General features: G+C 44.0%; 1 protein-coding gene across 1 annotated transcript in view; it reads left to right on the forward strand.

The window, feature by feature from the left end:
• The window catches only part of FBLN1 (fibulin 1), a 75,320-nt gene extending 62,651 nt beyond the window's left edge, over positions 1 to 12,669 (forward strand). The window contains exons 15-17 of the mRNA XM_077266632.1: positions 1,262 to 1,398; positions 2,818 to 2,952; positions 9,317 to 12,669. Of these exons, the coding sequence (XP_077122747.1) occupies positions 1,262 to 1,398; positions 2,818 to 2,952; positions 9,317 to 9,456 (412 nt within the window). The 3' untranslated portion in view covers positions 9,457 to 12,669. The remainder of the gene's footprint in view (positions 1 to 1,261; positions 1,399 to 2,817; positions 2,953 to 9,316) is intronic.
• The last annotated feature ends 403 nt before the right edge of the window (positions 12,670 to 13,072 follow it).

Raw genomic sequence — 13,072 nt, forward strand, 5'->3', positions numbered from 1 at the left:
ATATATGAGAGAGAAGGGACATACTCCGGGGTCTTCCACAGTATATGTTGTAAAATGTCTGTTACCTGAGGGAGGCTGTAGGCCCACCATGTATTAGTAGAATGGAGGCCTATGGGTCTAGTGCTGCCTGTCAGGGAGCCCTATGTCCAAACTGGTGCATGGCAAAAGTGTAGTAGTCACCCATAACAACCAATCAGGTCACTACTTTCATTTTCCAAAGGGCCTCGGAATAGTGAGGGCTGGGATCGTATTTGGTTGCTATGGGTGACGGCTCATAGATACAAGACTATGGGTTCCCACCAGTGAGACATCCAATATAGACCTCGTTATTCAGTTTTCTGAGTGGAGTATATAGAAAATGAGGGAGGAACTGACTGTGGCTGTCATTGTTATAGGGCACTGACTGTGGCTATCATTGTTATGGGGAACTGACTGTGGCTGTCATTGTTATGGGGAACTGACTGTGGCTGTCATTGTTATGGGGCACTGACTGTGGCTGTCATTATTATGGGTCACTTACTGTAGCTGCCATTGATATGGGGCACTGACTGTGGCTATTAATGTTATTTGGCACTGACTGTGGCTGTCATTATGGGGCACTGACTGTAGCTGTCATTATTATGGGGCACTGACTGGGGCTGTCAATGTTATGGGGGCACTGACTGGGGCTGTCAATGTAACGGGGCACTGACTGGGGCTGTCAATGTTATGGGGGCACTGACTGGGGCTGTCAATGTAACGGGGCACTGACTGGGGCTGTCAATGTTATGGGGGCACTGACTGGGGCTGTCAATGTAACGGGGCACTGACTGGGGCTGTCAATGTTATGGGACACTTACTGTGACTGTCATTATTATGGGGCACTGACTGCAGCTGTTATTATGGAGCACTGACTGGGGCTGACAATGTTACGGGGCACTGACTGGGGCTGTCATTATTATGGGGCACTGACTGTAGCTGTTATTATGGGGCACTGACTGTAGCTGTTATTATTATGGGACACTGACTGTGGCTGTCATTGTTATGGGGCACTGACTGTGGCTGTTATTATGGGGTACTTACTGTAGCTGTTATTATTATGGGACACTGACTGGGGCTGTCATTATTATGGGGCACTGACTGGGGCTGTCATTTTTATGGGGCACTGACTGGGGCTGTCAATGTTATGGGGGCACTGACTATGGCCACACCATGATTGCGAACATGTTTAGAACTATAATATGGGTCCTGCTTGACATTCTCTTCTACTTCCACATTCTAGATATGAGAGATCAGACAACAGCCGCTGTATTAAATCCTGCAAACCGAACGACTTCAGCTGCATAACAGATCCCGTCCACTCCATATCCAACACTGTCCTTTCTCTGCCCACTTCTCGGGAATTCAGTCGTCCAGAAGGTGAGCTCGCTGAATTGTGTTGTGCATCAGTACATTTATAGGAGAAATTCTACGGGCCTAACTTGACCGGGCAACGGGCCAGTAGCAGTAGTGATGATGTTATAGGCCTCTTTTACACGTCCATGTCTCCAGTACGTGTAGTGACAGTTTTCACACGTACCGGAGACAATTACACACGTAGACCCATTCAAATGAATGAGTCTGTGCACATGTCAGTGTGTTTCCACGGACTGTGTGCCCGTGTGCCCCACACGTAGCCATGTCCGTTTTTTACAGTCAGCACGAGTCGCAAAACGTCCCGCACACGGAGAACACGCATTGATGTAATCCGTGTGATACACACCGGCACCAGGGAAGAAGCGCTACAGTAAGCGCTGTTCCCCGGTGGCGGGTGCTGAAGACGGCTCTCATCATTCTCCCCTGCTCGCCTCGATCGCTGAACAATGATAGCAGGTGGGGGCTTTTGGGACTATTACTCCCATCAACCTACATCTGCTGCCCCTAATAACAGTAACAGCAGGAGCAGATGATGGGGGTATTCCTCACCCGTAAATGAATGAAAAACCCAGCGTGGGTTCCCCTGTATATTTGATAACAAGCCAGGCAAAACTCACAGCTGGGGGCTGCAACCCTCAGCTGTCAGCTTCAGCAAGGCTGATTAGCAAGAATGGAAGGGTCCCCACACTGTATTTTTTAATTATTTAAATAAATAATTTTAAAAAATGGCATGGGGTCCCACTTCATTTTTGACAACCAGCCTTGCTAAAGCTGACAGCTGGGGGCTGGTATTTTCAGGCTGGTAAGGGACAATTGATATAGGCCCCCCAGCCTAAAAATAGCAGCCCGCAGCTGCCCTGAAAAGGCACATCTATTAGATACGCCAACTCTGACTCTTTGCCCGGCTCTTCCCATTTGCCCTGTAGTGATGGGAAAATTACCACATCAGAGACAGCCAGATAAAGGTTCCTGTGTGAGAAACTGTCAAGCAGTAACTGAGTGAGTAGGGTACAAGTACGCATGGCCTATTACAGGGTACCGTACCACTACCAATAATGGTGACCATAAGAAGGTATCATGACCAGCAATGTGGTTGTGTGCTGTGCTGCACTATGAAGGAGACAAAGAGATTGTGTTTGTATGAAGGAAGTGCTGCTGAAGTGATTGCCAGCAGTCTGTCACAAGAATATGTGTAGTTCTCAGAACCAGAACAGATAAAAAATGAATGTTTGTTGCAGCCAACCAGACGTGAGCTGATGATACAACTTGGCCAGAATCAGCACACATTACATTACTTAGGGAGGGTTGCCAACAGAGGGCACAGATCGACCCAAGGCTGGATCTCAGTGCAGTTCTCTGTCACATTTCCTTCTTATAACATACCTAACCTTATAACATACCTAACCTGTTGTCTCTCCGCAGAGATTATCTTCCTCCGCGCCGTGACTCCTGCATATTCACCTGGCCCTCAGCCTGACATTATATTTCATATCACAGAGGGAAATGTAAGAGACTCTTTTGATATCCAAAAACGTTATATGGATGGAAACATAGTCGGTAAGTACTGTTTCCCTTCCACTAAGATGATTAACGGGCATTTCCTACAAAAATCTAGATAAACCACAATTAAAGGGATGGTCATGATCAGATTATCGTCACCGATTTGGCTTCTCTAACTTCTGGTAGTTAGCTACAGTGGCCACTACTGGTGAAATGTAGTATTACACATGATTTTTTTTAGCTGTCAGGCTGATAAAATGCCACTCAGCCACTTCTTAGTTATCTGAGACCTACAGTAGAACAGATGAATGGAGCAGGAGGACCACTTTTAAATTTTAGGGGGTCATTCATCCCCCACTCCCCACCACCATGTCAGCTTATACAGATGTGACGTCTGTAAATTTGTGGTATGGAAAATATATAGTACGTAGTACCTAATTCTAGATCGTGGAGGCATGTCTACCTAGTAAAAGCAATCTTTGGTCCAATTAGATTAAGGAACATTCTCTACCATTATTTGACACCATGTACAGTGCTGTAGTCCCTTTGGGACATGAGTGAGGGGACCACACCCAGGATCTGGGACAAGTGTGCAACAGGAGTGACCATACTGTAGGTGAAGAGTGTGCCGCTACGGGGATTAGTGCCTGAGATATGAGATTGATGAAGTTGCTGAGAGTAAAAACCAGCGGTGACCAGAGTGAGATCAATCCGTAGGTGGACTGAAAAAGGAGGAAACTCCTGAAGAAGAGTGTGAGCGAAACGCTGGATGCCGGATGAAGCCCTGAATTGTGTGTTTGGCCACTGCCTATTCCAAGAACTGAAAATACCTGAAGATATGCTTATGATTGTGCCTCATATCAAGTAAAGATACCATTGTCCAAACACTGTCTCATGTTGGCATTACGCCACCGCGAGAGCAGAATCCTTAGCCTAGGCCATCCTGTAAATTATACTGAGGTTGCTGGTTGCCATGCCAGTGTGGTGCACCTCCTACACTGGTATCAGTACTTCCTTTGAGGCCACGTTCCCAATTCTATGCTACACCACTTTACGCTCCTTCCCCATCTTCCTGTGCGGCCTGTTTCCTGCCCCCTGAATGTGAGATTGGTCTTTGTCTTGTCATGATCTCATGTCCCACATAAGAAATCTTTTGAAAGCACTGCTTCCTTAGGAGATGTCTGGAGGTTCTTGGTAACCCTAGGAACTTTTCTATCTCTTCTAAAAATTCTCCCAGAAGATCCGGGCAAGTATTCTTTAAATAGGGGAAATAAATAATACTGCCACTTTCTGCTAAATAATAGTACTGTAACTTACTCACATGATGCTACAAAATAGTGCAAAAATAATCCTCAATGTAGAAGTTCCTAAATGATACCATGGGAAGATGGTGGCATCTTCATAGCTTCCAAGACTCGTCAGTGTCTTGTAATAAGCTTATAATTTACGATGAGGACCTATATTATCCTACATCATGGCGTGACAACATCTTACTCTTACTCTTTGCTCAAAAAGCCATAAGGCTATCATAACCAACCTTAGAGTAGCCCACACAGGGGGAAACATTTGTACCCGAGGCCTTCATAAATACAATTACCAATTGACACGGAGGTTAAAGTTCATGTTTTGGCTACCAGAGGATGGAAAAATGTCCTTTCTTCTTAGCCAAAGTAACGTCTCAGCCCTTTTAAGTAACGCAAGTGTTGATAGCTCCCAGGTTAAGAAACGTCTGAGATCCTTATCAGGACCTAAAAGACAATGAAAGACTCAATACATACTTCTGTAAGACTTCATGGACTGTAAATCACCCAGAATCCTCCACCGCTGAGGACTATCAAAGTCCAATGATCCTTCTAGTAGTAATCACAATAACGTAAAAAAAGAAATAAAGAAAAAAAAAAGTATATTCTATCAAGATGGAATGTAGAACAACTATACAAAGACCGGTGGGGGGCACTAAAGCTTCCATGCTGCTATGAGGATACTTTTATAGAATCCCAGACAACCCCTTTAAATTGATGGGCAATACTAGGGATAGGCCATCGATTTTCATGAAAGTCCTCTTTAAATGAGTAGTGCTTGCCATTAGGACTAACTGTTTTTGAAATAGAGCCAAAATGACGATCAGCCACACAGTTGAGCCTTCGTTGGATGAAAGTAGTGTCACAATTTTGCCAGGAGACTCGAATGATCCAAACCGAAAGCAGGGCAAGATTTTAGTAAACTTGCCCTGAAGTGTCAGTTTTTGTGGTAGTACCTAAATTTCCCAATTTGGGGTTTTAAATATTTGGTATCTATCCTATTCATATGTGAAGAAGACAAAGAAATTGTGTAGTTGTGAAGGAAATGCTGCTGAGGTGTTTGCCAGCAGACCGATCGCAAGTCTGGGAAAAGTTTCATCAGTGTTAGCCTGTCTATGTAAACAAACTTTCTACCTCTGTTAAAAGGGGTTGTCTGGAACTTTTATATTGATGGACAATCCTTAGGTGGGATTGCTACATTCGGCACCCCAGCCGATCAGCTGTTCCCTGTGCCAGCAGGGGCAGAATGTACTGAGCTTTGGAGCTACCCTCTATTAATTTGCAGCTCTGCAAATCAGCACATACATCCACCACTGGCACCAGGAACAGCTGATCTGCGGGGGTAGCACCCCCCACGATCACGATACTTAGGATATGCCATCAATATAAAAGTCCCAGATGATCCCTTTAAACAGAGGTGGAAAGTTGAATTACAGAGAGGAGCTAGCACTGATGACACTTTGCTCAGACTTGAGACCAGTCTGCTGGCAAACACCTCAGCAGCATTTCCTTCACAGCTACACAATTTCCTTCTCTTCTTTAAATTTACATAGCAAGAGCAAGGAGGGTCCACCACCGCAGAAGAAGCTCCCCACCCTGACACATAAAGGGAGTGTTCTTAGCAGGAGGCCCTTGTCTATGATGTCCATATAGAAAGGGCTTGTATAGTAAGGCAACCTGATTAAAGGGACAGATCCACTTATTGTGGGTGCCAGTTAATGCGCTCCTTCTCTCAATTAACCACTCAGAAAATACAAAAGAGGCCCCATGAGAATCCAATAAAAAGGACTCTATATATGGCTCACATGATCTCAACATCTTTAGGTGAGAAGATATCATCAGAAAAAAAACCTAGGGTAGTTTTTGATGATAACTAATCAGTTAAGTAAGAATATATTTTTTTATGGAACTCTCCTTTAAATTTAGACTTATTAGTGACTTGTAAAGTGTATAGCTGCTGACACATTTATCACGCTGTCCCTGGAAAGCTACAGAGAAGTCTCTGGCCACAGTGCCGAGCCTCCGATGGAAGCCGGGCCAGATGTTTGATCCCAGAAGCATTAATGCCAGACATTGTTAAACCTTGTTTAAGTTTGAGTGATTCCAGATAGCTGCATTTTTGTCAGTTTAGAGAACTTTGGTTTTCCCCGGTTGCCAAAGCAGACGAATTCTGAATCCATTTTACACACGCCAAACCCTAAAGATACGTATACGCCTCTGAGGTTAGTACTACTCCTTATTGGGATCATAATGCTTGTCCCAGGCCCAAACCTCACTTCAATTTCAGCTCTAACTTCTGTATGTCCAGTGTGTTGCCGGTGAACTTAACAATGTCTGCTTGGGTTTTGGCCTCAAGCTTCAAATTCACTGAGGTTTTCAATAAATTGTGTCATGTATACAAGAAATATACCCAACTGTCAAATATATAGACTAATTGACCCTCACTGATGACTCAGCTATTCTTTTCTTTATGGCTTCCTACATTTTTCAAGTGAATTTCCATTCTTGAAAGCCTTTTTGTTTTTTTTTTTATTGTTTTTATCAATTCACCTAATATGTCAAGGAACAGTCTCTATTTTGTGAGTTTGTAAATTGCCATCCATTCATTTTCAGTGGACAACTCTGCCAGAACTATAGGTGCTGGAACTTCCTTGCTGTCACTACCTAGCATGCATTGATTATGCTATTGTCCAATGGCTTGTTTGCCCTGAACTGAAAGTTTTCATTTCTGTTCTGCCTGTATTCAGTTTAAAAGAAAAAAATAGGAGCAGAGAAACAAAGATCCATCCCACTTCCTGTAGCAAGACAAAGACATGCCTCCACTTCCTGTAGATAGAAAGATCCACTTCCTGTAGCAAGGCAAATACATGCCTCCACTTCCTGTAGAGATAGATAGATCCACTTCCACTTCCTGTAGCAAGACAAAGACATGCTCCCACTTCCTGTAGCGAGACAAACACCCATCCCAACTTTGTGCTGAAACAAAGAGCCACCTCCACTTCCTGTAGAGAGGCAAAGCAATGCCTCCACTTCATGTAGAGAGACAAATACCAATCCGCGCTTTGCAGAAATAAAGACCTGCCCACACTTCCTGTAGAAAGACAAACATTCATCCCCCCTTTGTGTGGAAAGAAAGACCAGTCCCCCACTTCCTGTAAAGAGAAATAGACCCACCTCTACTTCCTGAAGGAAGACAAAGACATGCCCTCATTTCCTGTAGAGAAACAGAGATTCACACTCACTTCCTGTAGCAAGACAAAGGTCAGCCCACCCTTCCTGTAAAGAGACATAGACCCACTTCCACTTCCTGAAGGAAGACAAAGACATGCTCCCACTTCCTGTAGAGACACAACAATTGGAACCCAATTTCTGTAGTAATACAAAAACACGCCCCCAACTTCCTGTAGAAAGACAAACACCCGTAACCAGTTTATGTGAAAACAAAGCACCACCCCCACTTACTGTAGAGAGACAAATACCAGTCCACCCTTCCTGTAGAGAGACAAAGACCCATCCCCAGTTTGGGCAGAAACAAAGACCATCCCCACTTCCTGTAGAGAGACAAAAACCTGCCCCCACTTCCTGTAGAGAGACAGTCACCTCCACGTTCTGTAGCAAGACAAAGACATGCAGCCACTTCCTGTAAAGAGACAAAGACCCGCCCCATTTCTTGTAGAGTGACAAAGACCTGCCCCCACTTCCTGTAGAGAGACCAAGACCCACCCCCACTTCATGTAGAGACCAAGACCCACCCCACTTCCTGTAGAGAGACATAGACTCACCTCCACTTCTTGTAGCAAGACAAAGACATGCAGCCACTTCCTGTGAAGAGACAAAAACCTGCCCCCATTTCCTGTAGAGACACTCACCTCCACTTCCTGTAGCAAGACAAAGACATGCAGCCACTTCCTGTAAAGAGACAAAGACCCACCCCATTTCTTGTAGAGTGACAAAGACCTGCCCCCACTTCCTGTAGAGAGACCAAGACCCACCCCACTTCCTGTAGAGAGACATAGACTCACCTCCACTTCTTGTAGCAAGACAAAGACATGCTGCCACTTCCTGTGAAGAGACAAAGAACCGCCCCCATTTCTTGTAGAGCATCAAATACTTGCCTCCACTTCCTGTAGAGAGGCAAAGACCCACCCCACTTCCTGTACAGAGATATACACTCACTTCCTCTTCCTGTAGCAAGTCAAAAACACAGCCATTTCCTGTAAAGAGACAAACACATGCACCCATTTCCTGTAAAGAGACAAAGACCCACCCACCTTTCCTGTAGAGAAAGTCCCCTCCCCAGTTTGGGCGGAACCAAATATACATCCTCTTTATATGGAAAGAAAGACCAGCCCCCACTTCCCGATGAGACACATAGACCCATCTCCACTTCCTGAAGGAAGACAAAGACACGCCCCCACTTCCTGTAGAGAGACAAAGACTCTCCTCCACTTTCTATATTCTTTTTGACAGCTCTGATATACCGTAATGAGCCATATGTATTGTTGTAGAAAAGTGAAGTGTTCCTTTATTTAATCTTTGGAGTCTTTATTTTTACAATTAGAGTACAATATATACCTTTACTGTTGCCCTCTGCTCCAAATCAATTGCTTTACAACTGGACCCCCCATTAATGTCAACTGGGCAGTGGAAAATGTTTGATGAAGTCACCACATTCTAATGGCTCTCGCTAAATCATCTCATTAGCATGAGGACTACCAGTTCCTCCAGACATTATCAGAACTTGAACCTGGTGAGTGTGGAGTTTAGCCAGACCCTGTTAATTTGGCGTTTAGGATATCTCCAATTAAGAAGAACATTATTTTTGGCCTACAATTCTAGAACCCTAGAATGACAGGGTTGGCTATGTTCTAATGGCCAAACCCTCAACTACAAGGAAAAGTAGACCTCGGGTCAAAGATTCTAGTGTCCTTTGACTTTAATTTTAAAAAAATCTGTTCAGAGAGAATTATGGACCATTCTCCCAAGTAAATGTTTCCTCAGCCTCAACAGGTCCATTCGGAAAATACCCTGAAAATCTTCCTATAAATTTTTCAAGGACACATTTTCTCCGAGAACAGAACTTCTTCACTCACCAGCTTTTTTTCCCTCTCTTTACACAGGTGTTGTTCGTCAAGTTAAACCCATCGTAGGTCCATTCCATACGGTCCTGAAGCTGGAGATGAGTTACGTCATGGGTGGAGTGGTGTCCCACAAGAACATCGTCAACGTCAACATATTTGTATCAGAATTCTGGTTCTAAGTGATATCAGAATCTTCTCCTTCCACCAGTAATCATATCATTCCTGACCTGTCTTGTAAATCCTAACATTGTGACTCTAAATATGTTCTACCTTCCGGCCTCTTGACCCAGGGGTCCATCATAGGGTCCTTCAAACCTTTAATTTTGCCTCTCTCCTCACACGTACAAAGATCAGCATCACTACCAAAACAGTTGATCCCCGTAATTATAAAATCAACCTACAAAAATTTAGCGTGTACAACATCTCTACCAAAACAATTGATCGTCGTAATTATAAAACGGGCTTTATTTTTTACGTTTTGGTCAAATAATGGGCCTAATTTTTTATTTTTACAAATTTTTGGTACAACCTACCGAAACTAACCAAAACTTCTAAACCGGTATGAATGTGGTTCACTATTGTACAAGGTTAACATATGAAAATGACCCCCTTATATCATGGCCAAAACCCGTTGGAGGGAATTTAAGAAAAAAAACCTAATGCTTGGAAAAATTAAAGCGTTGCCCCCATGGGGTGTCTGCTAGTCATTTTTAGCTGGCAGAAGGACAGCTATTGGTAACACCAAAATTTGTACTAGTTTTTCTAACCCTCTAGAGTGGGTAGGATGGACAGCAGTTGCGCCGGAGACCTGGATCATAGGGGGGCGCCAAAAAGCCGTTTTGGTTCCTAATAATAGGCCAATGCCTGTTATAGTTGGCGGACACTGTTGGAGATTGTGCAGTGAGGGGTCAAGTTACATCACCGCTCCCCTATGTTGGAACTTTGTTATTTCTAACAAAAATTTAAAGAGTAATTAAAAATTTGGGGGTAAATATTATTACCTTGTTTTGGGCATTATTTAAAAAAAAATAAAAAGGTGATCATGGGCGCCCCAAATAACGTGCCTTAACCTACAGTCACCAAACAGACCTCTCAAGAGCATGGTTTTATGTTAATGGGGAGTGACCGGAATTTTTATTTTTTGTATCTATATTTCCAGAAACGGCGCCACCCTTGTTTATTGGATGTGCCTGGAATGGGAGCTTAATCTCATTCATTTGAATAGGGATGACCTGCATTACCAGACATAGCCCACGAACAAGGGTGGCGCTGTTTCTTAAAAGTAATATTCTATTTTCTAAGTCAGGATAAACTTTTCTCTGCAATTAAGGTTCAGAGACCCTAAGAGAAAAATGAAAATCTATAACTCCGTCCAATTTCTATACCTTCAGGTAAAACACCCCCTGCAGCTGTAGACATCAGTATTTTAAAGGGGTCTTGCAGTTTTATGTAAAAAAAAAATGTTTGTTAATTACAGGGGCTTTTCCACTAAATGCCACATGATAGATGATAAATATATAATCACTGGGGATGCGACGGCACCACTGGTCCTAATATCGATTGTATTGAATGCAATGGTGGTGGGCATGCTTTACCGCCGCTCCATTCACTTCTATGGGACTAACAAAGTGATGGTATGGTTAGACATGGTTGAATATGTGCAAGAAACGTCAGGAGCGCTGTGCTCCATAGAAGCAAATAGATGCATATCACTGCTCCATTCACACAGGAGATTTCAGGAGCCCCATGCTTGAGATTGGCCCATAGTTGTGAATGGAAGGTGGTCAAGCATGCGCACCGTCATTGTATTCACACAGGGGGCTTTAGGAGCCCTGTTCTTGGGTTTGGCTTCAAAGAAGTGAATGGACGGTGGTCAAGTATGTGCGCGATCATTGTATTCAGACAGGGGGCTTTAGGAGCCCCATAATTTGGATTGGACCCATAGAAGTGAATTGAAGGTGGCCAAGGATAGGCATCACGGCTCTTTTCACACAGGAGACTTCAGGAGCCCCATTCTTGGGATCGGAAAAATAGAAGTTGGCCAAGCATGCTCTCCACTACTTTATGCACACAGGGAGCTTCAGAAACCTTATTCTTGGTTTCAGTCCCATAGAAGTGAATGGAGAGTGGTCAAGCATGCTCACCAATACTGTATTCATGCAGGGAACTTTAGGAGCCCCATTCTTAGAATTGGACCCATAGAAGTGAATTGAGGGTGGTCAAGCATTCGCACCACTCTTCTTTTCACACAGGAGACTTCGGGGGTCCTGCTCTTAGGTTCAGCCCCCTAGAAGTTAATGGAAGGTGGTCAAGCATGTGCACCAGTAGTGCATGCACACAGGAGACTTCAGAAACCCCATTATTTGGATATAACCCATAGAAGTGAATTGAAGGTGATCAAGCATGCGCATCACTGCTCCATTCAAACAGGGGACCTCTAGCCCTGTTCTTGGGTTGGGCCCCATAGAAAGGAATGGAGAGTAGTCAAGCATGCGCACCACTGCTCCTTCCTCACAGGGGACCTCAGGAGCCCGCTCTCAGGATCGGCCCCATAGAAGTGAATAGAGGATAGTGAAGCATGCGCACCACTATTGCATGCATACGGGAGACTTCAGGGTCCCCATTCTCGGGTTTGGCCCATAGAAGTGATCGGCCCCTTTTAGAGTAAAGAGAGCGTTGATCGAACTAATACACAACTGCTCCATTCACACAGGGGACCTCAGGAGCCCGCTCTCAGGATCGGCCCTATAGAAGTGAATAGAGGATAGTGAAGCATGCGCACCACTACTGCATGCACACGGGAGCCTTCAGGATCCCCATTCTCGGATTTGGCCCATAGAAGTGATCGGCCCCTTTTAGAGTAAAGAGAGCGTTGATAGAATACACAACTGCTCCATTCACACAGGCGACTTTGGGAGATCTGTTTTCGGAATCGGTTAGGATCCTATTAGTCATATCCCCGGTGATCACACATTTAGATCCTATCTTGTGAGTGGCTCTGCAACAATGTAACATCGCTGTTCAGTTTCTTACCATTTTCAAGATCTCTGCTTGCTGCCAGTGACTGGGGACAACAGATCACAACCCCATTGAGTAAGATTTATCAGCACATGACCGGACGGCCCTTTTAAGTCTCACTATTTTGATAAATCTAATTTTATTTTTGCTAATGAACGATGTACATAGATTTAGCTGTGATTCCTACTCGTAGCTGCAGATGATATTTCATGAAACGCTCGCTGCTTGCCGCTAAATACTAGATTCATCTGCGCCGTGTATACCCAGTGGTATTATTCCGTTTTCGCTCAGCAGAAAGTCATTGGAGGGTTGTATGATATTATTATGATGTCATGCTTTGTGTTAATGGTATAATAAATCGCTGTAATAATATAGACTTTGTGGTTTTATCCTTTAATTACAACTTATACAGATGACAACTTTATCTTACATTCATGTCAACGGTGTTGGGAACAATTGAATAAATTTGCAACCTAAATAGATAAAAAGTAAAAATGGAAAAAAAAAATATCCACTAGGGGGAGCTCAAGAGCTTACTGCATACAGCTACATAGGACGTAATAGTTAAGCTGTATGCATCAAGTTCCACTGATTAGCTGCTGGGTCAGGAAACAGATGGATAGGACATCATCCCACTAGAAACCATGATATCCCGGCCATCCAACCTGTCAGTGGTCTTATCATTCAAGTGACTGCATGTATGGGACGTCATCGCTTGTAGTCCTAGTGAAGACAACTGGAGTTGCGGCTCTGCAGCAGTTCGGGTATGGAGAGGTA

Source organism: Ranitomeya variabilis, chromosome 5 (genome assembly GCF_051348905.1).
Source record: "Ranitomeya variabilis isolate aRanVar5 chromosome 5, aRanVar5.hap1, whole genome shotgun sequence".
NCBI lineage: Eukaryota > Metazoa > Chordata > Amphibia > Anura > Dendrobatidae > Ranitomeya > Ranitomeya variabilis.